The following is a 25,952-nucleotide window of genomic DNA, read 5'->3' as shown; positions in this document are numbered from 1 at the left end:
TACCATTTCCAGTGTTGTTTATTCCTTTGTGTAGATGCAGGTTTCTGTCTGCAATCAGTTTCTTTTGGTATGTAGCATTTCCTTTAACATATCTTATAGTGTAGGTTCACTGGCAATGAATTCTGCCAGCTCTTTTTCATTTGAAACACACAAACAAAATATCTATCTCACCTTCGTTTTTTTTAATTAATTTTTTAAAATTTTATTTATTTATTTAGTTTTTGGCTGCGTTAGGTCTTCGTTGCTGCAAGTGGGCTTTCTCTAGTTGTGGTGAGCGGGGGCTACTCTTCGTTGCAGTGTGTGGGCTTCTCATTGCAGTGGCTTCTCTTGTTGCGGAGCATGGGCCCTAGGCACGCGGCTTTCAGTAGTTGTGGCTCATGGGCTCTAGAGCGCAGGCTCAGTAGTTGTGACGCACGGGCTTAGTTGCTCCACAGCATGTGGGATCTTTCAGGACCAGGGCTCAAACCCGTGTCCCCTGCATTGGCAGGCGGATTCTTAACCACTGCACCACCAGGGAAGCCCTCACCCTCATTTTTGAAAGATATTTTTTGTTGGGTATAAAACTATATATTGGCAGTTTTTGTTTCAGTTTTTCTCGCTCTGGACTGACTGACATCATTTCTGACAGGAGATCTTCATCACCCTTATCTTTCTTCCCCTAAGAGTCTTCTTTTCTCTGGCTTTTTTTTTTTTTTTTTTTGGCTGCATTGGGTCTTCACTGCTGCGTGCAGGCTTTCTCTAGTTGTGGCGAGCAGAGGCTAGTCTTTGTTGCGGTGTGTGGGCTTCTCATTGTGGTGGCTTCTCTTGTTGCAGAGCATGGATGGGCTCTAGGAGTGCAGGCTTCAGTAGTTGCAGCATGCGGGCTCAGTAGTTGTGGCACACGGGCCCTAGAGCATGTGGGCTGAGTAGTTGTGGTGCACGGTCCCTAGAAGCACGCAGGCTCAGTAGTTGAGGCGTGTGGGCTCTAGGGCACGCGGGCTTCAGTAGTTGTGGCGCACGGGCTCAGTAGTTGTGGTTCGCAGCCTCTAGAGCGCAGGCTCGGTAGTTGTGGCACACGGGCTTAGTTGCTCCGCGACGTGTGGGATCTTCCTGGACCAGGGCTCAAACCTGTGTCCCCTGCATTGGCAGACGGATTCTTAACCATTGCACCACCAGTGAAGTCCCTTTTTTCTGGCTTTTAAGATTTTCTTTTTATCCCTCTTTTCAGCAATTTGATTGTGTTTATTGGTGTTCTTTGCATTTATTCTGCTTGGATTTTGTTGAGTTTCTTGGATTTGGGGGTTTATAGCTTTCACCAAATTTGGAAATTTTGCCACTTCTTTCAAATGCATCCCTTGCCCCTTTCTGGGACATGTATGTTAGATTGCTTGATAGTGTTTTACAGGCTGCTGAGGTTTAAGTAACTTTTTTTTTTTTCAGTCTCTTCTCTGTGCTGCTATTTAGGCAGTTTCTGTGACTATGTCTTTGAGTTAGTTCTCTGATCTTCTTGATTTTGCAGTGTCTAATGTGCTTTTAAGCCAACCTAGGGAAGTTTTTTCATTTCAGATACTGTATTTTAAGCTCTACAATTCCATGTGGGTCTGGCAATGCTTCTGTTTCTCTCCTTATTGTGTTCATGTTTTTCTTTAAATGCTTGAGCATGCTTATAATTGTTTTAGTCTTTGTCAGCTACTCCCATTATGTCTTGTAATTTCTGGTTCTGTGTTTATTAACTGATGCTTTTTTCCCTTATTCTCCTGATTCTTTGCATGTCTAGTAATTTTTGATTGGATGTTGGACATTGTAGTTAACTGGATTTTGTTGTCTTTCTTAAGAACGTTGAAGTATTTGGGGCAGGCAGTTAAATTACTTGCAGATCAACTCAATTATTCTGAGACATGTTTTTAAGCTTTTGGGGACAGGTCCAGACTAGCCTTTACTTTAGGATTAGCTTAGCCCTCCACTCTGGTGTGGCCCTCTAATGTCTTCTACTGAATGTCCTGCCTGTTCAACAAGCCTCTCTTCTCTGGCTGGTTGCAATTTGAAAGCCTCCCAACACTGCGAACTCTAGGAGTTGTTTACTTAGACCTTCCTTGTAGTTCTTTGCGCAGCCTTGTGGAGTTTTCACCCTGTGTGTATGTATGTACCTTATCTTTTAGCAACAGATTTTATATGACTCCTCTGCAGATTTCTCTAGTTCTTTCTCTGCATATCTCCCTCCTTTCCAGGGCTCTGCCCTATAAATTCCAGGTAACTAAATCTCCTGATCTTTTGATCTCTATCTTCTCAATCCAAGAAGACCATCATCCTCTGCTTGGGTTCCCCCTTCCCTGTGCTGCAGTCCAGAAAGTGTTTTCTGGCAGAAAGTCAGGGTGATCATAGAGCTCACCTTACTTGTTTCCCTCTTTCGGGGATCACCATTCCTGCTCTGCTGGTTGTACAACATCTGTAAATGGTTCTTTGTTTCGTTTAGATTGCCTAGTATTCTAGTTGTTTATGGCCAGAGGGCAGCTCCAGTGCCAGTTAATCTGTCATGGCCAGGAGTAGAGATCTCCCAAGTTTTGTTAATGTTGTTCTTGATTTTAATGGCTGTCATAAATGGCTGGAAAAGATAACTCACAAAGATACATAGATCCAAACCAAAGCCGTGCATTATTAGCTAACTTTACAAAAATATGATTCATATTTTTGAAACCTGTATACCAGTTATAAGAAAGTATTAGTTGAAATTCAGCTAGTAAATTTTTATTTATCATGGTATATCAATTTTTCTTGCTAACTAGTCAGAAGATACTGTATTTTTTATATATTAACAAATGGTTTTAAAACTCCTTTTGGCAAATATTTCATCAGGTTTGAGTCGGTTGATAATAGGTAACATCTATCGAGTGTTAACTCCGTGCCTGGTGGTATATCACATATTATCATAGTTAATCCTTACAACAACCTAATGATATTGGCACAATTATTATGCCCAATTTATAGATGAAGAAAGTAAGATACAGAGATATTAAGTAGCTTGTCAAAGGTTGCACAACCAGTAAGTGGCAGAGCTGGGATTCAATCGCATATAGTCTGGCCCACACTCTAAACAATTACCCTCTACTCCCTCTTGCCTGATATGAGGCATTGAGACATTTTTGTACACAATGTTATCTTTGCCCATAAGTTTATATGATGATGGGAACATTTCCAAATATCCACTTTTAGAGTGCTGTCACTGTAGATGAGTTTCATTCAAGTAGTTTTTTTTTCCCACTAAGTATTAAAACATCACATTTACTTCAAAGACATAGATTATGTGTTTATATTTTTTAAATGTCTGCCAGGCAGCATATTACTGATAGCCATCTGTCATCACAGAACAGGGCAGCTAATTTAGAACACTTAGCTTTTTAAAAGAAAAATTGTATAACTCATCTTTAAGCTTAAAACTCTTAAATACTTTGCAACTAGAAAACCAACAAACATTTTCGTGGTTCAGAGTACTGCAGTTTTCTTCTCACGCCACAGTGGCTCATTTTGCAAGAGTCCTATTCTCTGGTGGCTTTTCCCATCAGGAGTAGAATTGAATCCAAACTCGATCCCTTAGCTCACTGTAGACACTGTATTTTCATGAGACTGACCTGCTACCTACTGTGCAACAGGACACCTCCGACATTGTATTTTCAGCTCTAGAATTCAGTTCAATTCTTTTTTATATCATCTCTTTCTCTCCTTAACTGTGTTCATATTTTTCTTTAAATCCTTGAGCACAGGCCTCCCACTCTGACCACTTGTCCTTGGCCGCTTTCCCTTCCCTTCATCATACTTCACTGGCTTCTCTCTATGCCTTGTATATGCCCATCCTGGCACCCAGCTGTGGACCTTTGTTTGCGCTGCCATTCCCTCTGCCAAGAGTCTTTATGTTCTCTCCTCTTCGACATCCAGATCTCAATCCCAGGGTCACCTCCTCAGAGGCCCTCCCTGTCCTTCTGTCTCCAGGACCCATTCCCCATTCTCCACACCCTGTCTCCCCTCTTCTTCATGCTTGGCAGTACTGAGAGCATTCTGATTTGTTTGGTTTTACTGTTCGTCTGTCTCCCTCACTTCAGTGGAATGTCAAGTGTCTGAGAACAAGGATTTTCTCTTGTTCGCCACCGTGTCCCCCCAGCACCTAGAACAGTCCTGACGTCATAGAATGTGTACGTGGGCAGCGGCAGTTGGACTGAAGTATTTTTGTGGCTGTGCCTGACCCTTCCCTGCTTCTTGCTCCCCTGCATGCTGTTTCTTCCACAGGGATCGACTGCCCCACAGTCTCTACGGGTCTAAACACTGACTCTTCTTTTTAGAAAAAAAAAAAAAATCTCCTTTTCCCAGTTTCTCTATGTGGGAATGGTCTTCCATGTGGCCCTTCTTGCTTTATCTTAGTTATTTGTGAACATGGTTTATCTCTGTGAAGTTGGGCCCAGCTGACTCTGCTGAATGTCCGTCCCAGTGAATCAGTGCCTTGCGCAGGGCAGACAGATGCTTAGGACCTACTTGTTACATTGGTACTCGAAGAGACAGTATAATTTCGTCGGCTGCCAGCTCAGAAGGCAGAAATCTTAATTAGACTTTTGCATACCTGTTTGCCTGGCCGACTTCTCTCCTCCCCCTGTCCCTGGGTGAGATGCCAGCGCCTGACTCACGGCAGAGCCCCCTCCCCCCACTCCCACCCCCAGCCTCTGGCTGTGATGGCTGGAATCAACGAGATAACGTTCCATGTACTTAGGGGAAAGTGCTGAATAAATGCAGGTGACTTGTTGTTTGTTATAATTATGTTCTTTGAGTCCTGTGTTGCACAGTGAGCTGTAGAATGCCTCAAAGAGTGTTTTAGGAATGAACTATGAAGTGACTGTAGAACACTTGGCAAGTTTGTCACATCGGGTGCATGGCACTGGCAGTAAGGCATGTTGAATTGGAGGCGGCAGGGAAGATGGGCTGCAGGTTTCCGTGTGATGCTGTTCCCCGTACGGGTGTGTGCTCTTGCCTCCCCCAGACAATTCCCTAATTGAGCTGCTGAGATCAGAGGCTTGTGACGTTCAGAATAAGACCTAACAATACTTGTGTGGGGATTCAATGGCATTGGAAATCATTAATGAGACAAAAAGCTATGATTTCCCCTAGATTAACATGCAGGCTGGGGTTTTGGCATGCCGAAATTCACTGTTTTGGTCTCTAGCCCAAACATGCTAGAGTCATTATATTGTCATGTGGTAATTAACTGTTCCTTTAATACAAGTAATAAATATTAAGCCTGAGAGGTACTTTAGCAATGCCTTTTACATAATCCAAAACGATATTCAAATGCTGTAGGCGTTGAGTCATTCAACTGTACTGTAGTAAAGTTTGAAGTTTAATACATAGAGATTTTTGAACATTCAGTTCATTCTTTATTCTATGACCAGTTCTGCTACTTAGGCATTAACCTTTAATCATGTTCAATTAAATATATATGCCGTAATGAATAATTACAAGATTGCCAGAATTTTCATTTACAATATAATGCTTTGAAAATTTGTCTAAAGGTCCTAGTTACCATTCACTTGATAATGTGCGTATTATTTTTACATGTTACTGAATTCCTTGCTGAATCTAACGAGGGAAACTATTTTTTATTCGAAGCAGACACAGTGGGTCCTGGCCTCTTAAAAGGAATGGACTGGAAAAGTTGTCAGGAGAAATTTGGGGGATGGAGGGCAGCATACTAGCTTAGCTCTTTAAAATATAATTTGTACTGGCAGTTGTGCTGGGAAACCTACAGCAATGAACATTCATAGAATTCTATAGAAGCACAGTGGCTCTCCTTCTCCTCAGTTCTTCCCTGACCCCTGTTTCAAGTTAAAGCTGTCATTCTGCATGGACGGGGCCACAGGCAATACTCTCTTTTATCTCCTTCACGTCATTTGCCCAGCATAAGGCCATGTGGGGAGTGGGAAGAGGAGTGGGGGTGGGAAGGTGTCCAGGGGAAGATACTGAAATTTTTTTTAAAAAGCTGCACCTGGAATGTTCTGAGGATGTTCATTCTGTAGCGCTATTACCGCTCCTACTTACAGGGAACCATCTCCCCGAAATAGCTTTTGAAATCTAATTTAATATAAATATTTCAATGCTGATAAAAATAATAATGAGAGGCCACAAATGAGAAGGCGATGAGGTAGTCATAAACTGTATATACGCACAGAATCAGTGCCCGGCTGCCGGGGTTTCGCGTGATGGGCGGTGCTAAATGCTGTGCTGGACGAGCCGCGGGGCCTGCCTTTTGTAAACCCCACCAAGACGCTGGCTCCTCAAAGCGCTCCTGGCTCCTGGCTCCTGGTGGCCCCGCCGACTGAGGAGGCGTGGTAGACGGAGCCCTCGTTTCCAGGAACCAAGGGTGGTCTGAAAAATTAACTGCTCTGGTATTTGAAAATTCAGTGAGCGCTTGGATATATACCCTTGTTGATCCACTGGGCTCTGTGTTTAGCATTCCTCAACCGGAGACTAAATCTTTGCAGCCGTCTCACAAGTGATGCTGGCGTCCATACCAGAAATATCTTCCGTAATCTTTTCTAAGCCCAGCAGACTCGGGTATGCTTCTACTCTGACGGGGCCCCAGAGTCCCAGAGGAAGTGCCCCACTGGGGCCCGGCAGGTGGATTATAGGTGCAGCAGAAATAAAAATAAAGACCCAGATGATGCCAGAAGAATATTGAATGTCTCTCCATTTTGTGCTGAATGAATGGTAAAGGCAAAGTCCGCGCCTGTACCCCGAATTCCACATCTGCAGTGTCCGATTTTAGGTCCAAATCTGTTGCAGGAAAGGGGACCCCTTCCATGGCCCGAGAGTGGGCTCTTGTCTAACACTCGGAAATGAATTGTCCGAGGAGACACAGGTGCTGACAAAGCAAGAGACTTTATTGGGAAGGGGTGCCCGGGCGGAGAGCAGCAAGGTCAGGGAACCCCGGAGAAGTGCTCTGCCACATGGCTCCCAGTCTCGGGTTTTATGGTGATGGGGTGAGTTTCCGGGTTGTCCCTGGCCAATCACTCTGACTCAGGGTCCTTCCTGCTGGCACATCCGTCGCTCAGCCAAGATGGATTCCAGCAAGGATTCTCGGAGGCTCGTAGGACTTAAGGACTGGCGTCTCCTCTCTCCTTTTGACCTTGCCCGAACACTCTTCCGGTTGGTGGTAGCTTGTTACTTCCGCATTCCTTACCAGGACCTCCCGTTGTAAGAGAACTCGTGCGAGTGGCTACTGCTGTGCCCGGCCAGGGCGGGCGGTTTCGGCCAGTGGTTCCCCTCACAAATCCAGTTTTTCTGTAAGTGGATCTGATGGTGGAGAGCACATTGAATTGGCTGCAGGACCTCTCATAACTGGCCCAGATGCCCTTCTCCTGCTGTTTGTACTATAACCAGGAGTGTGGTGGTCTCCTGGCTGGCTAGCCTGCTGGCGCAGGACGGGTCACAGCAGCTGGGTCACCAGCTGTGCCTCTGAGGAAAGACAGAACCACCGAGAGCAGAAACCCGGGGTTCTCCCATCTTTAGATCACTAGCTGGTAAGCCCTGACTCTTTCCTGAGCATCCTTCATCAGTAAAGGAGGACCGTGACAGAAAGGGGAGCCCGCCCCCTCAGGGGACCTTCCTCTTTGGAAGGACAGTCCCTGGATCTCACAGACTTGGGTTTGAGATCTCTCTGCCCAGCTAACCAGCTGGTAACCTGGGCCCATCACCCCGCCTCAATGAGCTTTAGTTCCCTCTTCTGTGAAAGGAACATGATCTGTGTGTCACATCTCTCTCCCAGGAGTGTCCTGGGGCTCAAATGAGAAAATGTCCTTAAAAGTGTTCTGTGATGGCCAGACGCTCTCCGGGTATCAGGTGTTATTTCCAACTTCATAAGAATTATTGGAAACTTGAGGCCTTCGGCACCTTCCCACTCGCTGCTTCCTCCACATGGGCGCTAGGTGATAGGTGATTTTCCCGGGCTCCTCCCCTTGCCGCCGCGTGTATCTTTCTTCCTATCAGATCAGGGAATGGAAAATCCTTGAAGTGTCACATTAGGCCAGGGAAGTGGGCAAATCCCAGGGAGCCCGTGGCCTTTCCCACCCCGTTTTCATGTACTGGGTCGGTCTGCGTGCACATCCCTTAGCAGCCGCAGAGAAGCGCCCAGTCCATCCAGCCGCGGGGGGCCTTGGGGAGCTGACTCCCTGGGAGCTGGGTGACCTACTCCAAGCCTCCTCGAGGCCAGGGAGGTGGCTCGAATGTGTCCAGAGGGGGGTGACGTGTGTTTCCCTCTCGTGCAGATCCTGTTCCGGCTCTGGACCTCGGGCAGCAGCTCCAGCTCAAAGTGCAGCGCCTACACGACATTGAAACAGAGAACCAGAAACTTAGGGAAACTCTCGAAGAATACAACAAGGAATTTGCTGAAGTGAAAAATCAAGGTTGGTGGAAAATGTATTCATTCCTTCCTTTTTCTTTCTTTTTCTTTTCTTCTCTTTTTTTTTTTTTTCTTTTCTTTCTTTCTTTTTTAATTGCCTTCCCCATGCTGTTGGAACTAGCTCTGATTGTCACCTTCATCATAAAGTCCGGGTGGGGCAAGAATCAGAGTCATTAAAGAGATAATAATAATGCTTAGCAACTGAGAAGGAAAACTTGACCTCTGCGAAACGACTGCGTATGATTTCATTGCCCTCCCTCCGGACGGATCAGGATTCTTTTAAAGTTCTTCCTGAATCATCATGTGATAGGATCTGCCTTTTCAAAGATGGATGCGTTGCCTGCGGGTGACACCTGTCAGAGAGCCAGCTTATGATCAGAGGGTCACATCCAGGAAGTCATTTAATGATTGAGGCCGATACATTAAGGCTTTAGACGCAGCCTCCACATCCCCACGCGTAAGCCCCGTGGTGTCCTGGTCACTGTCACCTATTCATGACGAAGTTAACGAAGGAACACAAAACAGCTTTTTGGCAACAAGGAAAGAGGGCAAAGGTCGCCTGGCTTTTCCTGTCAGGGAAGAACAAAGAAATCTCTCCCACACCTAAAATCCAGACGTGTCCCAATCGGGAACCTCGTGGCTTCCTCGTCTTGAGGAAAATCACTGCCCCATCTGACAGCCGCTGTAGGTTTCTCAGCCAAGTCCAAGTAGAAGTGGGCCTGTTTGGTTTTGTTGGGGGTGTGGGTGAGGAAGGTGACAGAAAAGAGAGCAAATGGCTTGGGCGACTTCTGAGGGCTGGAGAAAGAATTACCTGATGACGATTTTTTTTTTTTTTTTTTTTTTTTTTGCTGTGCTGGGTCTTCGTTGTTGTGCACGGGCTCTATGGCACATGGGCTTCAGTAGTTGTGGCGCCCAGGCTTAGTTGCCCCGAGGTATGTGGGATCTTCCAAGACCAGGGATCGAACCCGTGTCGCCTGCGTTGGCAGGTGGATTCTTAACTACTGTGCCACCGGGGAAGTCCCTGATGACGATTGTTAAAAGCATCCTTGGGGCTTCCCTGGTGGCGCAGTCGTTGAGAGTCCGCCTGCCGATGCAGGGGGCACGGGTTCATGCCCCGGTCCGGGAAGATCCCACATGCCGCGGAGCGGCTGGGCCCGTGAGCCATGGCCGCTAAGCCGTGCACCTCTGGAGACTGTGCTCTGCAACGGGAGAGGCCACAACAGTGAGAGGCCCGCGTACCGCAAAAAAAAAAAAAAAGAAAAAAAAAAGCATCCTTGGGTTTTGAGACCTTCGGACACCGGCTGGCAAGGAGGGGTCGTGCGCGGAAAGGACCCGGGAAGAGGCAGGAAGGTCCAGGCCTGGGCAGTGAGGACAGCAGGCCCAAGGGCCCCTTCCTCGGGGATGCCACCTCGTTCTGGCCCACAGGGAGCTGTGAGCCTGTGGGACACAAGGGACAGTTTGGTCCTGCTGGGGAGCGAGGTGAGGACTTAGGAGCTTGGGGTCCAGTGAGAGAAATGCTCCCTTCCCCCTGCAGGACTTGGCTCTGGTCAGAATCACCCAGCACCCAGGGGAGAGAGAACCCGTGAATTCTGGTTCTGCACATTTCCTTCCAGTGACCTCTGGCATCTTATGTTGACAGATCCACCGTTTGGGTCTCCTTCAGTTTGATTTGGTTTTGTTGTAGGGCGCGGTCGCCCTCCCCGCTCTGTTTTGTCAGCGCCCCAGGGCCAGTTGCCCAGTGCAGGGTCATTGCCTCCCCAAATGCCTCACCTGATGGACATTTCTAAATGAAATGCAGAGGCTAAGGGACTTCCCTGGCGGTCCAGTGGTTAGGACTGGACTTGGCGCTTTCACTGTAAGGGGGCACGGGTTCAATCCCTGGTTGGGTAACTAAGATCCCACAAGCCACGTGGCGTGGCAAAAAAAAAAAAGGGAGAGAGAGAGAAAGAAATGCAGAGTCCAAGACTCAAGAACAAAGGCTCCAAAGGCCAGCAGACTGGGCCGGGGTCCCTTGGTTGCCACCACTTCGCTGTGTAACCTGGAGCAAGTGGTCTCACATTGTTGAAGCCTCGTTTTCTTGGGTGGAATTCTCGTACAGAATTCTCGTACTAACCCTGAAGGGCTGTTGTAGGATCAAATGAGATGCGCTGTTCCCAACACTCAGCTAATATCAGCTGCTCTTAACTCAGCGCTGTGGCTTTTTCCAGAAATCGCCCCCCGTCCTTCTCTTTGTTTATTGGTATCTTTACCGATTTTCCCCGCTGCCAGGAAAATGCTGCTTTCCTCTCTTTTCTCCCCAGTATAAAAATGATTTGAATTTGGAAGAGGTTGAGGTGCACATCACTTGTTTTAGTCATCACAGCTGTAGTGTGGATGGATCAAATGTTAGAGCAGGACAGGAGTTTCTTTATCACACGCTGTAATTCTCCGCCACTCCATGGAAAGGTGAGTGAACGGGGCCCAGGCACAGCCCGTGGGAGCAGAGCTCTTTGGCGTCCTCTCCTCCACGCCGCTCTCCCTTCTCCCCTGCTCACACGGAGGGGACCCAGCTGGGACACGCCCAGGGCAAGGTCCTGGACCCGGGCCCAGGTGCCAGAGGAGGGACCGAGGCTCCAGGACAAATCCGCCCCTGGCTCACTGAGCAGCCCACCTGGGCTGGATGTGACCCTACTCTGATCATGAGCTGGCTCTCTGACAGGTGTCACCCGCAGGCAGCGCATCTGTCGTTGAAGGCAGATCCCCACCAGACAGAGTGGGAGCCCCAAGCTAGTGCCCCAGACTGCCCTGGAAGGAGCATAGATGGGTCACACTGAGAAACCCATTGGGTTGAGCACCAGGGCCCAGGGGCTGCCCAGATGTTTCCAACCCATTGCTCAAGGCAGAAATGCTGCGTGTTTACAGCCGCACTGACCATCGACCAAAAGAATGTGCAGATGTTTCCAGAGGTGACCTGTCGTGTCCGCTTTGGACGTGTTCCGCTCCCTCCCAGCCTGGGCCCCGTCACTCCATGTTAACCATTGTGCTCACAGAGCGTTTCTTCCAGGCCCCAAACACCCAGCCCGAGAGGCGGGAAGCCCCCTGTTCGTCTCTCAAATGCCCTGCCAAGGTCATTGGTCTTAATTCCCTCTCTCCTCCTCTGAGGAGAACCCTCTGGTTCCATTGGATGAAAAAGGGCCAGTTTCTTATCTTAACGAAAGAGCCTCTAGCTTTTATGCACCAAGCCACGTGGGTCCAAATGCCTGGCTGCCTGGCTCCCGCTTGGCCCGGCGTGTCGGTGCAGCTCAGGGAGCAGAAGCTGACGTGAGTTACAGCCCGAAGGAACAAGGGCCACCAGTCCAAGCACTTACATGGGCAGAGACCTGGCAGGCGACATTGCCACGTGGGCCGGGAGCCCCGTTGTCACAGCCCCGTCGAGGCCTCACCCTGCTCAGCCCAGCCTCATGCCTCACCCACTTTCCGAGCACCCACTGTGTCAGGTGCTGGGACGACCAAGAAACTCAGCCTTGCCTCCCACGAGATGGACCCACGCCCAGGCAGGTGCGGTCCCCCAAGAGCTCCACCAGCCTTGGAGCCGGGGCCTCAGTGCTCTGCCTGGGGCTGGCTGGCCCGCCCAGGGGGGTGGGGGTGAATGGGGCAGGAGCAGGTGGAGTGGTCCCACCCTAGATCCACTTACGAGTCTGAGTTAGGACCCTGCCCTGTTCGTTGCATCTGCTCTCGTGTTCCTATTTTGGGTCATTGAAGCAACTGCTGTAAACACGCACTTGGTGGTGGGGGAACCTGGGCTTTCCAGGGGCGGCCCTGACCCCCAAGGGACCCTGCGTCCTGAGCACCGGGCACTGCAGGGCTTCATCACACAGCACTGCTTCCCACGCCTCTGGCACTCACCCTCCCTCAGCTGCGGCTCCCCTGGGCCCCATCATCGGTTCTGCACACGCAGCCTGGGTCTGCCAGACTCTGGCCTCGGTGGAGGGTGCTCTCAGCACCCAAGCTCTGGGGCTGGTCCCTTCCAGCCGAGGAGACAGGTACCCCATCCACTTAGCGCACCGTGTGTCTCATCACTTGTGAAACAGCAAAGCTGCAGCCCGTGGCCAGGGAGGTCAATAGGCTTCTTCCAAAATGTACGCACAATTATGAACCGTTTTCTTTGCAAGAAAGTACTTAAACCCACACTAAAGCGTTATTAACCTTCCCTCAGTAGAGGACTAATTGAAGACTCATCAATAAGATGATACTGTATTTTACCGTTGATTTTCCCCCCTCTTTTTCTTACGTTGTATTAGAGAGACATAGCTCTTCTTCCCAGCAAAATCCATTGATCCTCCTCAACCTAAATGTTTAAAGTTCAATTTAACATTTAGGGAGTAAAAAAAAGGTCTCCGAAGGGACTCGTAACCATTGATTTTGTGTCAGGGTTGAAGAGCTAAAGTTTAAAACACACCAATCCTCCTAGGTTATGAAAGCCTAGTATATATAGCCACATGGAACCATGCTTCTCTTACTGGAGTATGTTTTTTCCCCCTTCTGCAGAGGTAACGATAAAAGCACTTAAAGAGAAAATCCGAGAATATGAACAGACTCTGAAGAACCAAGCCGAGACCATAGCTCTCGAAAAGGAACAAAAGTTACAAAATGATTTTGCAGAAAAGGAGAGGTGAGCACGTGTTGGGATCTGCACGCAGTGACGTGCTGACGTAACGTTTTACTTGTACACTTCACATCACAAGACAGTTTTTTTTAGATGGATCTGTGAAATAAGCCCAGGCTGGAAACCAAAATCCTAGGGGCTCTAAGGCACAATTTTGTTTGAAAAACAAAGGTGTCCCTTGTTCTGTAATTTGTGAGATTGTGAGATGACCTTGAGTGAAATGTACCAGTCTTTCCCTTTGGTGGGTGGTGTCAGGCATGTCAAAGGGCGTGTCTGTCGGGGCCACATGGTGCCGGGGCTTGAGCACAAAATGTGTGTGGTTGGCACATAGGGGTGGTACCCGAGGTAAGATGAGAGGGGTGGGACCGTCCCCTGCTGTGTGTCTTCTCTGGGAACCCAGGGCAATGCTGAGCTCCTGATACCTTCTTAAGTGAATTTTGATATTTAACATCGCTCTCTCTCTCTCTCTCTCTCTCTCTCTCTCTCTCTCTCTCTCTCTCTCTCACACACACACACACACACACACACACACACACACACACACAATATCTTTTTTTTTTTTAATTTTTTTTGTCTCTTGCCTCGTTTCATTACCTCACAGTGCTTCATACACCAAGGAGTTAGTATCAGTAAAATATCTTAATGCACCATCCAAGGGCTGTGAGTGTTAGGTTTCCACGGGCCTGCTTCCCCCAAAACTTTGCCACAAATAATGAGTTGCTTTTTCACTAGTGTGATGACTTAATGAAAGTTAGATTTCTTATAAAAACCATAGGAGTGTCGAACTTACCAATTCAAACTGCGTTAAGTCAGGTCTCTCAGAACTCTGGTGAAGCTAAGGTTTAAAAATCTAAGCCTGTCATGAAGAAACGTGAGTCCATTAATGAGAGGCGCTAAAAGTCTGGTTACAAGTTAAGAGGCAGGCCCCGCGGTGGGGTTTTGTGGGTGTTTCCCGTGGACTTGGAATGCAGCTGCTCGGACTTCCATGAGGCAGGCTCCGTGGAGATCTCAGGCATCACCAAGGCCTCTCTGGGCCACCGTTAAACTGGCTTCATTTAGAAAAGAAGAAGAATGCCCGCTACACTCACTGCCAGGCCCTCTCGAGATGTTGTCTCAGCAAGTGCCCAGGATAGACCTGCGGAGCAGACCATCTCATTTTACAGATGAGGAACCTGCCCACACTCTCCCAGCGAGGTACCCCGAGGTGGGGGCAGAGCCTGACCCACCGCTATGGCCCTGGCCTCCCTTTGCGCTCAGACTTGGCCTCCCAAAGCCCTCACTGCAGGACCAAAGCCAGTCCCTCGGGGCCAAGCCCAGATCTACAGGGGATGTCGCATCTACGCTGCTGGGAGAGCGGGGCTGGGTACAGCCCCTGGGAAGAAAGTGAGCCCCACAGAGTCGGGGTTCTGTGACCCAGCAGATGTGGGTTCTTGACCCAGCAGATGTGGAACTGGCACTAACTATGTCTCCTAGGAAAGCACTCTGTGCCCAAAGAGATTTCTCACCACATCACTGATAACGGAGGGGAGGGGGGAATGCAAGCCATTGAAATGCCTTGCCAACAGGAAATGGGTGCATAGAAGTGTCCACCCCTAACGGGAACGTTATACAGCCATTATAAAATAATAGTTTTGTTGAATTTGCAATTATACCAGAAATGTGTCCAGCATAATGCGAAGTGAAAAACGCGTGATACTGAATTATAGGCAGCGTGATTACATCTGCAGAGAGCAAACTCATGCGTTACAAAAGTAGGGAAATAAATTTCTATAGGAATTTAATATTATTAAGTTGATTTTTCAAACTAGGTAAAAGGATTGATTATATTAAAAGATGCAAATAACTGACCACTGGGGGTGGGGGATGAAGCTAGATCTTTATCTCATTCTTTACACCAAAAAATTGAAACAGATTTGGATTTAAGTATTAATAATTAAATCATGTACATATTGGAAGAAAACGTGCGCGTTTACTTTGTTTTTAATAATTTTGGAATCGAGAGATCTTTCTAAACATAAAAGAAAAGTTATATAAATACAGCTGCCTAAAATTTCACGCAGACTTTTGAAAACAAGTAACAGTGGACAACGTTTTTAAACCATCAAAAATCTGGGAAGAAATACTTGCACCACATAAGAAAAAGGGCTAATTTTCTTTATAAACAAAGAACTCTTACAAATTAATAAGAAAAAAACCCAGCGCTGCAAAAAATGGGTAAAGGAGTTGAGCAGACAGTTCATACAAAGAGAAATTCTCAGCTTTACTCCAGAGTGAAACTAAGTTTAATTTTATCCAGTGTTGGCACAGCAGAACACTCTCGAATGCTGTTGGCAAGAGTTTAAACTGGTGAGGCTTTTTGTTGGAAAGTTTCTCAATATCTATCAAAACAACAAAAACAGTTGCACATACCCTTTCACCACTGTAGTTCCTCTGCTAGAATTTTATCCAGCAGATTCATTGTCAGAATTATGCACCAGTACCTGTGATGATCATTGTGGAATTGTTTAGTAGAAAGGGGTGATAAACCATCTAAATGTCCATAGAGGCTTGGTTAAGTCAGTTGTTTAATAAGAATGAGGACGAACTATATATGCTGGGGTAGAACATTTCCACAGTACGGAGATAAGTGAAAAAGCTAGCTGCAGGATACCATGTGTGCTCTGATCCCTTTAGTACTAAAAGAAAGGGGCGGGGAGTGTTTATTACACTATAATACATCACATCTGAGTTTATATTATGCTACAGTATGTTACATATTACATTGTATTTCTATACGTATAGAAAAATTCTAGGACTTCCCTGGTGGCGCAGTGGTTAAGAATCCACCTGCCAATGCAGGGGACACGGGTTCGAGCCCTGATCCAGGAAGATCCCACATGCCGCGGAGCAACTAAGCCCGTGCGCCACAACTACTGAGCCTGCGCTCTAGAGCCCGCGAGCCACAGCCACTGAGCCCACGAGCCACAGCTACTGAAGCCCACGCACCTGGAGCCTGTGCTCCGCAACAAAAGAAGCCACTGCAGTGAGAAGCCCGCACACCGCAACAAAGAGCTCTCCACAACTAGAAAAAGCCCGCACGCCCCAACAAAGACCCAACGCAGCCAAAAATAAAATAAATAAATAAATTTATTTAAAAAAAAGAAAAAAAAAACGAGGAAGCCCTTTATTGTATTAAAAAAAAAAGTAAAGAAAAATTCTAGAGAGCTACAAAAGAACTTTGAGGAGTGCCGGTGGAGCCCAAGGGAAAGGACATTTTACCTTCCGTGCTCTTATAGTATTTGTGGTGGTGGTTTTTTTTTTTAATGCAGAGCATTTATTAGTTTTATAATTGAAATATGTGCAAGCGCAAGCAGTGCTTTTCCATAGATTTCCATAAATTTGGGTGCCTTTTTTAACTGTGCCATTTCTACTTTTCCGTATTCCCAGGTTTCTTCTTTATGAGAGCATGTGTTATATTCATATGATGTAAAAATAATAAACTTATTTTTAGAGATTTTTCTGCCGACGAGGAGGAAGGAATGCTATTTATTGACCAGGGAATTCATTTGGAGATCATGGGAAATATAAATACGTGGAATGTGGCTGCAGACATTCCGCATGTCCCCATTAGGTATTAGAGTTGCATTTGCATTCCATTCCAACAGAAACGGAACAGCTGTCGAATCTCTTCAGTACATCCTTTATTCCAACAAATTCCTTCATCGTGTCAGCAAAATGTAAATGTATCATTCTTCTTGGGCTAACTTCAGGAAACAATGAGTGCATGGTGATGATTTTTCTTCCTTTTTTTTTTTAAAAATATCTGGCATTTCAAGAACAAGCTACATTTAGGATAACCTTCTAGATCAGTTGCCTCACGTCAAGTCCCACAGGAAATACACCTCCCCTCGTGTGATGTGCGGGTACAAAGTCTGGGTGTTAAAGAGCAAGGCATCAGGGCTCCTGGCATTACAAGTTGTAACCGGCCGTGAGCCTCTCACCAGCCGTGCGAAGATGGCTCATCGGCGTGGCTCCAGAACACACAAGATGTGTGAGTTGCTAAACAAGATGACCAATCTGGCTTCTTCCTCTTCCTTTTCAGAAAACTGCAGGAGACCCAGATGTCCACCACCTCAAAGCTGGAAGAAGCCGAACATAAAGTCCAGACTCTGCAAACAGGTGTGCTATTCTGCCTGCCGGTCAAGCTGCTACAGGCCGGGCTGACCTAGGGCAGGTTTGCGCCACCTCCCAGTCCCTCCAGGTCCCCTCTGACACCTGTCACCGCCGCCGCCGTGGTGAGCCTGGAGGAGGGAGGGAGCCTTCGCCCCAGCGTGCCTCAGACCCCCCTCCTCCACAGCTCCCCACCTCGACTGCATGAGTCACCCACACTGAGTCGTTGAGGTGGGAGGCTCTGAATCCCATTTGCATCACTGCCACAAGCCATCCTTTCTTCCTGCTCTTTTTCCAACAAACAAGTCTAAATCACCAAACTGTCAAGGGCTGACATCTCATTTGGAACAATAATGAGGGCAAAAAAAACCCTTATTTCTACCCTGTGAAGTTAAGGAGAACAGTAATAGCAGACCTTTAAAACTTTAGATGCCAAAAAAGGTTGTGCTTAAGTTTTTATCGCTTCTTTGAACTTCTTCCTGCCTTTCTTCTTTTTGTTCTGAAAGAGAAATGGCACTATATATTTAATTTAAATGTGGGGAAAAAATCAGAAGACATCAGAGTCCAAGTTTTAAAAAAACACAAGTGACAGAGTGGGAGAAACTAATCATAACAAATTCACAGTCACATAATATCCAAAGAATATAAAGCTCACCTACAAATCAAAAAAAATAGATCAACCGTCCAGGAGAGCAATGGGCTGAGGATGAAAACAGGCAGTTTGCGGAAGACATACACGCGGCCAATACACATAAGAAAAAGTGTTAATTTTGAACAGGCAGGGAAATGCTAATGAAATCAGTAAGAGATTGTTTTGCCTGTCAGACTGCCGAATTTTTTTTTAATTGATAATTTACAATGTTGGTGAAAGTATAGGAAAATAGTCACACTCTTAGTATTGACGTGAATGTAAATCGACTCTTGGGAGGCCAGCTGAGTGAGATTTATCTGAAGGTGAAACATCCATGCTCTTTACCCAGCACCTTCCTTTCTAGGTGTCCTGACTCCCCGGGCATGTGGCAAGCCCTGTACAACAGCTAAGTTGTTACTGTCATTGCCAGTGTCCCAGCATGGAGAGATTTCCATATGTCTGCTAAGGGCAAAGGGCAAATCTCAGAAGATTTTTGTATCATCCTATTTATGAAGGGGGAGGGGTGTGAAATATATATATACACACACACATACACTTAAATATATATGCAGTTAGGTGTGGAAATATTTTTTAAATAGTGAAGTTTATTTAAAAGCAAGAAACTTACACAATAAACTAGTAACAGTGGTTATCTCAGAAGAGGCGCATGGGATGAGGTGAGGTGGCAGTGGAAGGGGATTTTTCTGTTCCATGCTGTGTATACTTTTGTAATCTTTGCCTCCTTTGAAATGAGAATGTATTACATGTATACTTTTTCTTTCTGACTTAATGTGAATAATTAGTATGTTATGGTTTTATGTCCTCTGCCTTTCAGCGCTGGAAAAAACTCGAGCAGAATTATTTGACCTGAAAACCAAATATGATGAAGAAATTACCGCCAAGTAAGTCTCTGCCCAGCTCCCTCCATTGGCATGCATTTGGTCAGGTGTCACCCGATTTGGCTAATCCATGAAAGATTCCCCTGCTTCACCCTCCTGTTTATTGACTTTGCAAAGCGGTACGGGATTTCGAAGATGTTCGGCCTCTGAGCTGCTGTAAGGAGCAGGGTGTCGTTCCCATGACTTGCTTGCATCAGTTTAAAACCCAAGACGTGACAGTAAGCTCTATCTGGTGCTCTCAGAACAAGCCTTCCAACGGAAACTTTTTTCCTTAATTATTGTGAAGCCTGGCCACCACTGTGCCTTTGTCTAAGAAAGTTTGAAAGAGAGTCAGTGTAGAGAAGATGTGATACTTGGGACATTTTGTGGAGCTTGGTCTGTGCCAGTAGCATCACCTTTTACCTGTGCCTTCACTCCCACACAGGTGTATTTGTTCAAATCCCACCTTATGGTGCTGGGCGTCCGAGTGCGGACACACCCAGAGGGGGCGTGTATCTTTGGGCAGGTGTATCACACAAGGGTCTTGTGGGGAGGAAATCAGTGATGCACTGCGGGTACGCTGTGGCTAGCCTACCCTCCATGCGGAACACCAGGAAGCACGAAATAACGTTGACTTAAATCAAGAAAGATGAAGGAGCAACAGATCATCCCCTGACAACACCAGGCTAGAGTCCAAGCAACTTTTTCCTGTCCCACCTCCCCCAGAAACCCATGCGTCCCCAACGCCCACCCCACCCCAGCCCTGACAGCTGTGTCTCCAGTGAGAAGCACCTCCTGCTGTGCTCACACCGGGCCTCAGTGGGCGCTGGCGAGTGGGGAGGCGGCTCTGAGCAGCGTCGCCCTCCTCCCCGGCACCTGCTCCATGTGGTGGGGCCCTGGTACTCGGCATCCCTCAGTCCCATCACCTTTGCCCTTGGCCTTCGAGGTCGCTGCTGGGCCAGCTGCTCTCAGGGCACGTTGAGGGGCAGTAGGGCGGCCCTTGACCTTTGCTCTGGGTTGTTTAGCAGCTCGAGATCTTGAGAGCCCAGCTACCCGGGTCTGGTGGTCAGAACCAGTTTTGATCACGAGCAGAGATCTTCTGCGCAAAGACTAAAACATCCTGGTCCGTCTTGGCGACTCCAGCTGACTTGTTGGCATGTCTAATCCCGGGGGACCCCGCCAGATCACTGTCCCATCTCGGCGTGCTGAAATGAGACTTCAGGTAGTACAGAAAGAGCCGGTTCTAAGGTCCCGTGACCGTTAACATCGCGCTTTGAAAACTGGCGGTTCTGGTATTAACGCTTCCGAGCCCGGGCATCACTGTCAGTGGGCCGGCAGGCGCGCGTCTCCGCCCTCCCCTCTGAGCCCACAGCCTGAGAGTTCATCACCTCCCAAGACGTACCCTCCGAGGCACCACGCCAGCTGCTGTCACCCTGGGGTTCCTCGGTGTCCGTGTGCGGGTTCCCTCTTCTGCCCGCGTGTCATCCTTGTTTTTCTACTATTTCCGCCTGGACTTTATTCTACTATGTAGGTTGTTTTTCTCAGTAAATTCGATTTTTTTAAATTATAATGTTTTAGTCTGATACATAGCTCTAGCCTGAAGTTTATAGCATTTCTTTTCTAAAAGACTTTGATCTGAAGTTGCTGTGCTAGTTCCCTGATTCATTCACTCTTATCCACCTCATCTTACTTGCTGACAAAATTCATGATGACTTTGGGGGTGGTAAATTGGATTATTTCATTAGTTTCTGTTAATTTTTTTTTGTTAAACCACACCTCTTTCTAAAAGGCATAGATACATCTTGCATATCTACAGTCGACCAAAGTTGGCTTTATTATACACTTAAAAAAAACTTTTGTGAACCCAACCTCTAAGCCCGTCTAAGCCCATGGTTTTCAAACTGGGTCACAATCGCGAAGTCACTTTAGCGAGTGGCGACTGGCTAGTTGGGTAATAAATAGAATATAAAACAAAATAATGGAATAGAATAGAAAATGTCATGGCTCGTGGCACACGGTAAAGTTAGGCATTGTTTTGTGACACTTTTAACTCGTGTGTAAATCTGAAAGTACAGAGTTATTGAGCCACAGCATAAAATGTAGTTCTTCCTGTGGATCTCAGGCAAAAACCATTTCAAAAGCCGCTGCTCAGAGACTGTCACCAAAGCTCAACTTCCAGAAGCCAGTGTCTCCCGCCGTGTTCCCTGCGTGCACGGGGTGGGTGGGGGGGTGAGGTGTACCTACTGCCTGGTGACACCAAGCATTTGCAGAGACTATTGGGAGTTGACAGCCAGGAATGCCGCCTGTCACATGATGGCTAAGTACTGGGCCCTGGCTGAGAGTCACAACTTCTTACTTCCTTCTTGGCCTTCTAAAAAGCCACACAGAAAATTTGTGTCCACGTAACTGGTTTGCCTTGGGGGTTGAGGCAGCAACGGCACCGAGAACAGCCGTCTAGGAAGGACTTAACCTTCCCCAGCTCACGGCTGTAGGTCTTCTCTAGGGAGGGCACGTGGCGGCCAGGAGTGCCTGGGAGACAGAGGGAGGGAGGAGGGGACATCTTGTCCCTGTGCCCACCCTCTCCCTGCCTCACTGTGCTCGGGGCCAGGGTGATGCTTGGGGATGATTCCCGTCCCTCAGCCAGCAAAGAGCTCAGTCACCTGCTCCCAGGTCATCCTGCTTCCTGGGAGGGGTCAGAGGTGCCTTGAGATGTCGGGCTGATTTTCAGTCTTCAGTCTTGTCCTAAGTTACCATCTATAGACGCAGGGACCCTGGGCTGTTCCTAAGCCGCCGGCTCTGTCATCTGACAGGTAAGATCATTAAATCTCGGGTCACCTGCGTCAGCAGGGCTACCCAGGGGAGCACCAGAGGCCGGGCCTCCTGCCCCAAGACCTCTCCTTGAACTCTGAGCCCGCCGGCCTTTGACGAGAAGCGGTAGTGGTGGACGGGGCTCGGGGAGAAATGTCTCTAGACTGCTTCCCGTCACATCAGTGTGTCTTGAGTCCAGAAAGCTTCTTTTTCCTCCAAATCCAGATGAGTGAAAACCCACACGTTACTTGCTCATTTTCACTGAACTGGAGTAAACGGAGAATGGAATAAAAAAGCATGGGGGTCAGTTTTTCTGTCACGTAAAATGCTTTGCCTCTGGGCTGTGGCTCTTGTTGCCAACTGCTGACGGGGCCACGGGTGCTCTCGGGGTGTGTCCCCTCCTGTGATCATAGCAGGAGGTCCTTGTCCCCACGGACAGGCGGGGAGGCAGAGGTGTGGCGTGCGTGTGGGCGCAGAGAGAGAGCGAGCCTCATGGGCACACCTCAGAGCCACTCAGCGGCGCTAGCATTCCTGGAGGCCTCCTCGGGGAGGCTCGGTGGCGGGGTGGGGGGGGAGAAAAGCTGTTGCGAGCCAGCGTGACCCCTGCTGTGATGGAGGGGACGTTAGTTAGCGCAGCACCTGTGCCGTCAGGGTGTCCACAGAAGACAGCCCACTCTAGCTAGGTCGGTCAGAAGAGAGTTTAACGTGGACACAGCGGGGACGAGGGAGACCAGCGGGGTCCGGGCACCCTGAGCGAGCCCTGGCCGGGCCTCACCCCACCTCCGTTTGGAGGGGCCACCTGGAGAGGAGCTGTGACCTCTGGGAGGCGATGGGGATCCCGGCAGCGCCAGCAACCCCTGACCTTACCCTCCTCCCCTCCCCGGCCAGGGGAGGGGCAGGGGGAGAGGGAGCTGGCGCCGGGGATGGCGGGTCTCCAGTGCACACGACCCCACCCCGCTGGAGCCAAAGGAAAGGACTGGAGGAAGCCTTCCTGAAAGGGATGACCAGGGGTTTGAGGCCGAAGGAAGAGCCGTGGTGAGGCGTTGCTAGAGGCAAAGGAGGAGAGCCATCTGTGAAAACACCAGGCGGTGAGGCCGATCTCCTGGAGGACCAGCCCCAAGTTCCGGCGGGTGGATCTGCCAGGGCAGGTGGGCATGGTGGGCGCAGGGGCTGGACTGAGGCTCGGATGGGGATCGGCATTTCCCAAATAGATGGACGGCTACCACAGGGCAGCCTAGGGCCAAACCCTTACTGTAAATGGTTCCCAGAATAAGTAAGCCACAAAAAATGTAGAGAATGGCCTGAGATAATAATCGCTACTTTCTTTTAACGTCGGAGACAATCGCTTCGATCTTGGACATCCCACACGGAGCTGCCCCCTCCGCATTCCTCCCCCCTTTCACTTTCTGGGAAAGGTCTGTCACTTTACCATCTGCTTCCGGCCCGACTGACGTATACTGTCTTAGACTAGACAGCTTTTCATTAATACCTACGAATATAAGCCCCCCAGGGGCAAATCTCACAAATGGTCTTAAAACATTTCAAAACAGTGTTATCTTCTCCCTTCGAAAGGAGGGCTTTTAAAAAAATGTGTTGACAGAAAATGCAGGAAGGGGATGGGGGAGGCACTGTGGAAGGTGGGCTTTGAGTGGATTGCCGGGGTCCGCTGCTCACCCTCTGTGTGTCCCTGGATAAGCTAATTGACCTCCGTGACTCTCTTTTCTCGCCTGTACAATGGGCATAATAGTAGTCAGGACGCCGGGTGGCTGTGGAGAGTAATGAGGAGGTGTGTGTGCAGCGCCCAGCACGGTGACAGCTGTGGTCACTGTCACTAATGGCTGTAAGCTATTCTATTGTCAACGAGTAGAAGCTGTTCCCGACAAGCTTGCCCTGGGCTCGGGTGCGTGCTTTTCTGAAATTAGACGGGCCTGAACGGCATCGTCTCCACAGGAGGTTGGAAGAGCCCACGTCGCCTGTCCGTCCCTGGGAGATGTCACTGGGGTGACCATCCCCGCCCCCACTTGGGACCGAAGCCTGCAGGTCAAAGGCAGCGAGGCCGTCGGGAGCCCCCGTTGACTGGGTGCAGCCCTCAGCCTGCGTCAGCTGGACCGGCCCGGCTGGCTGTGGCGGGTACAGCAGCAGGAAAGTTTTCCATGTGTAGGCTTGAAGCGAAATGTAATTAGCCTTTATGTGCAGAACAAGGCCTCATTGATGAATACAGCTGGTCTTTGTTTTGTCCTGTCATTGAGAGTGGGAGGTAAAGTGCTCTTCTTCATGTTTATTAATGCAAGGTCCCTTAGACAAATGGCAAGCACAGTTTACTATTTGTTGGAACATTGGGGGGCTTGCCAAAACAGTTGCTGTGGAAGAGGATTGCAGGGTTTCAGATTATAGCCATTTCTGGGTTAAATAAATGAATTATTTCTCAGCTTTTTTTTTTTTTTTTTTAAGTTAAAAACGTACGTCCTCCTCAGCTGGTCAGGCTGTGTACAGATCTTCTGCCTTCTCTTAGCAATTAGAGATTTAGCACCCCACTTGACATTAACTTGGAGATTCTAGCAACGTCGAGCAGGTTGGATTTTAAGATTTCAGTGGTTCCCCGGGATGGCCTTGGAGAAGGAGGGCAGACAGCTTTTTGGGCCCCGGGAGAGAGGCCTGGAAGCTCCCCCTGCCCCCCGACTCCACGCCTGTCTCCTGCAGCTGTTCGCTTGTGGTTGCGCTTAGGTGGCCGCTGCCCACGGTGGGAGCAATGTTGCCCTCCCAGCCGAGATACCAGCATTCTGGGGGAAGGTGCAGGAAGTCCCATTTTCGCTCAAGTCCACGACCACCTCTTTGCTCTGTCCCCCGGAGTCCTGGTTGCAGAAGGAGCTTCAGTTGTAACACACACAGTCAGCTTATTACATTCCTCTTGACTTGTGGGCGGAGGCTCTGAGCCTCTGATGAAAGAAAATATTGAATTGCACTGAAATGCTGCATTTTTTATAGCTAATGTTAGTCTTAGAAGAATTTGCACCTCCCAAACCTTTCCTGCCGGTAAAATTCATGTTTCTTCAGGTTACTCATGTTGTATTCCTTGCCTGTATGCTTTTTAAAAAGAACCACATCGTATGCACGCATACTTACGTAGTACGTTACAAAAGCGACGTTTATGAGGAACTTCACTTGGGTGCATTTTAGAGTATTTACTCTCTAGCATGTATATAAACCAGTGTATAATCACAAAATGCATTATGCTCTGAGAAGGCAGAAAACTCCCAGGCGAGCTTGGCTTAGGGCTTTATTGAAATTGTTTAAGGGAGCCTGTACCCTGCACCCCGTGTTTTGGAGGTAGGGGATGCCTGTGTCCCAGAAATGGGCGTGGAGGACCTCAAACGAGATTTGAAAATGTGAGGATGCCCACAGTTGAAGATTCGACGGGGACCAAGACGGTGCATGCATCCGGGTCACCGCACTGTGTCATGGCACCTTTTTGCATGATACCTTGTCTACTCTTTCCAGCAGTCGTGGAGGAAGTGTTTGTGGTGTTCATTGCACAGACAAGGAAACAGTGCTGGGAACACAGAGGCAGGCCTCACATCCAGTCCTTTGGACTCAGAATCCAGTGCTCTCTGCACTCCCACCGTGGCCTAGAAAGTCTCTTCCTGTGCTATCTTCAAAGGGCTGAGTTAGGGAGTGCCGGCTCACTGGGTGACCGGCCTTCTTGAAGGGCTTCGCGTCTTCTCTCCCTCCCCACGAGCCCCGCGGTATGTACCTCGCGGGCCGATTTCTCTTTTATTTATTTTTATTACAGTTGCACATGCAAGACTCAGGAAACTGGGCCAGGTAGAGCTCAGTAAGCGGAATACGCACGTTAGACAGACTGTGCTTCCCCCGGCTGAATTTGCAAAGACCAACCTCAGTGTCCGGAAATGGAGTCTCCCTGCTGTACCTTTAAGAATGTAACATTTTCTGTTTCCTGGCTTTTTGATGAGTCATCAATTTCCAGTATGGGTTGCTGTAATTATCCTGGTTAGATTAATTTCCCTAAAAATAGAGAAGCAGCTACTTTGATGGTTTCGAGGGGATGGACTTGAATAAAGAAACCCCTGTCCCTTAAACCTGAGAGAGAAATCAAACTTGCTGGGAACAAATGATGCCTTTTTTTCCCCATACCTTATCTGCAAAAGGGTGTGTGCATTTTGTAGAATTCCTGGGATTTTCCCTCTCTGTCCAGGCATTTTTCTTCACACCTAAAATTCAGTGCCTGCATGAGCCCTAAAGGGCTTTCCTTGGCTTTTGCACTGACTGAATCTGTTTTGCCTTTTCCAAGCAGTACAGCCCTGATCTGGAGTTTTCCCCAGTCTGGGAACTGCGTAGAAAGAAGGGCGTGGCTTCATATTTTCAAATCCAGTAGAAAGACCTCTGAGTGCCAAGGATTCTTCACCTGTT

General features: G+C 48.3%; 1 protein-coding gene across 11 annotated transcripts in view; it reads left to right on the top strand.

Annotated features, from left to right (window-relative positions):
- CUX1 (cut like homeobox 1) overlaps positions 1 to 25,952 on the top strand; it is a 375,593-nt gene that overhangs the window by 222,474 nt on the left and 127,167 nt on the right. For all 11 annotated transcript variants that reach the window (XR_004345751.1, XM_032604944.1, XM_032604943.1 and 8 more), the window contains 4 exons: positions 8,280 to 8,417; positions 12,941 to 13,064; positions 17,140 to 17,216; positions 18,674 to 18,740. Coding sequence is in view for 10 of the 11 variants with exons in the window: in XM_032604944.1 (XP_032460835.1) it covers positions 8,280 to 8,417; positions 12,941 to 13,064; positions 17,140 to 17,216; positions 18,674 to 18,740 (406 nt within the window). In the remaining variant the exon portion in view is untranslated. The remainder of the gene's footprint in view (positions 1 to 8,279; positions 8,418 to 12,940; positions 13,065 to 17,139; positions 17,217 to 18,673; positions 18,741 to 25,952) is intronic.

This window comes from Phocoena sinus, chromosome 15, assembly GCF_008692025.1.
Source record: "Phocoena sinus isolate mPhoSin1 chromosome 15, mPhoSin1.pri, whole genome shotgun sequence".
NCBI classification, from domain to species: Eukaryota; Metazoa; Chordata; class Mammalia; order Artiodactyla; family Phocoenidae; genus Phocoena; species Phocoena sinus.
Note: the sequence above shows the minus strand (reverse complement) of the source record. Positions and strands in the feature narration are given on the sequence as shown.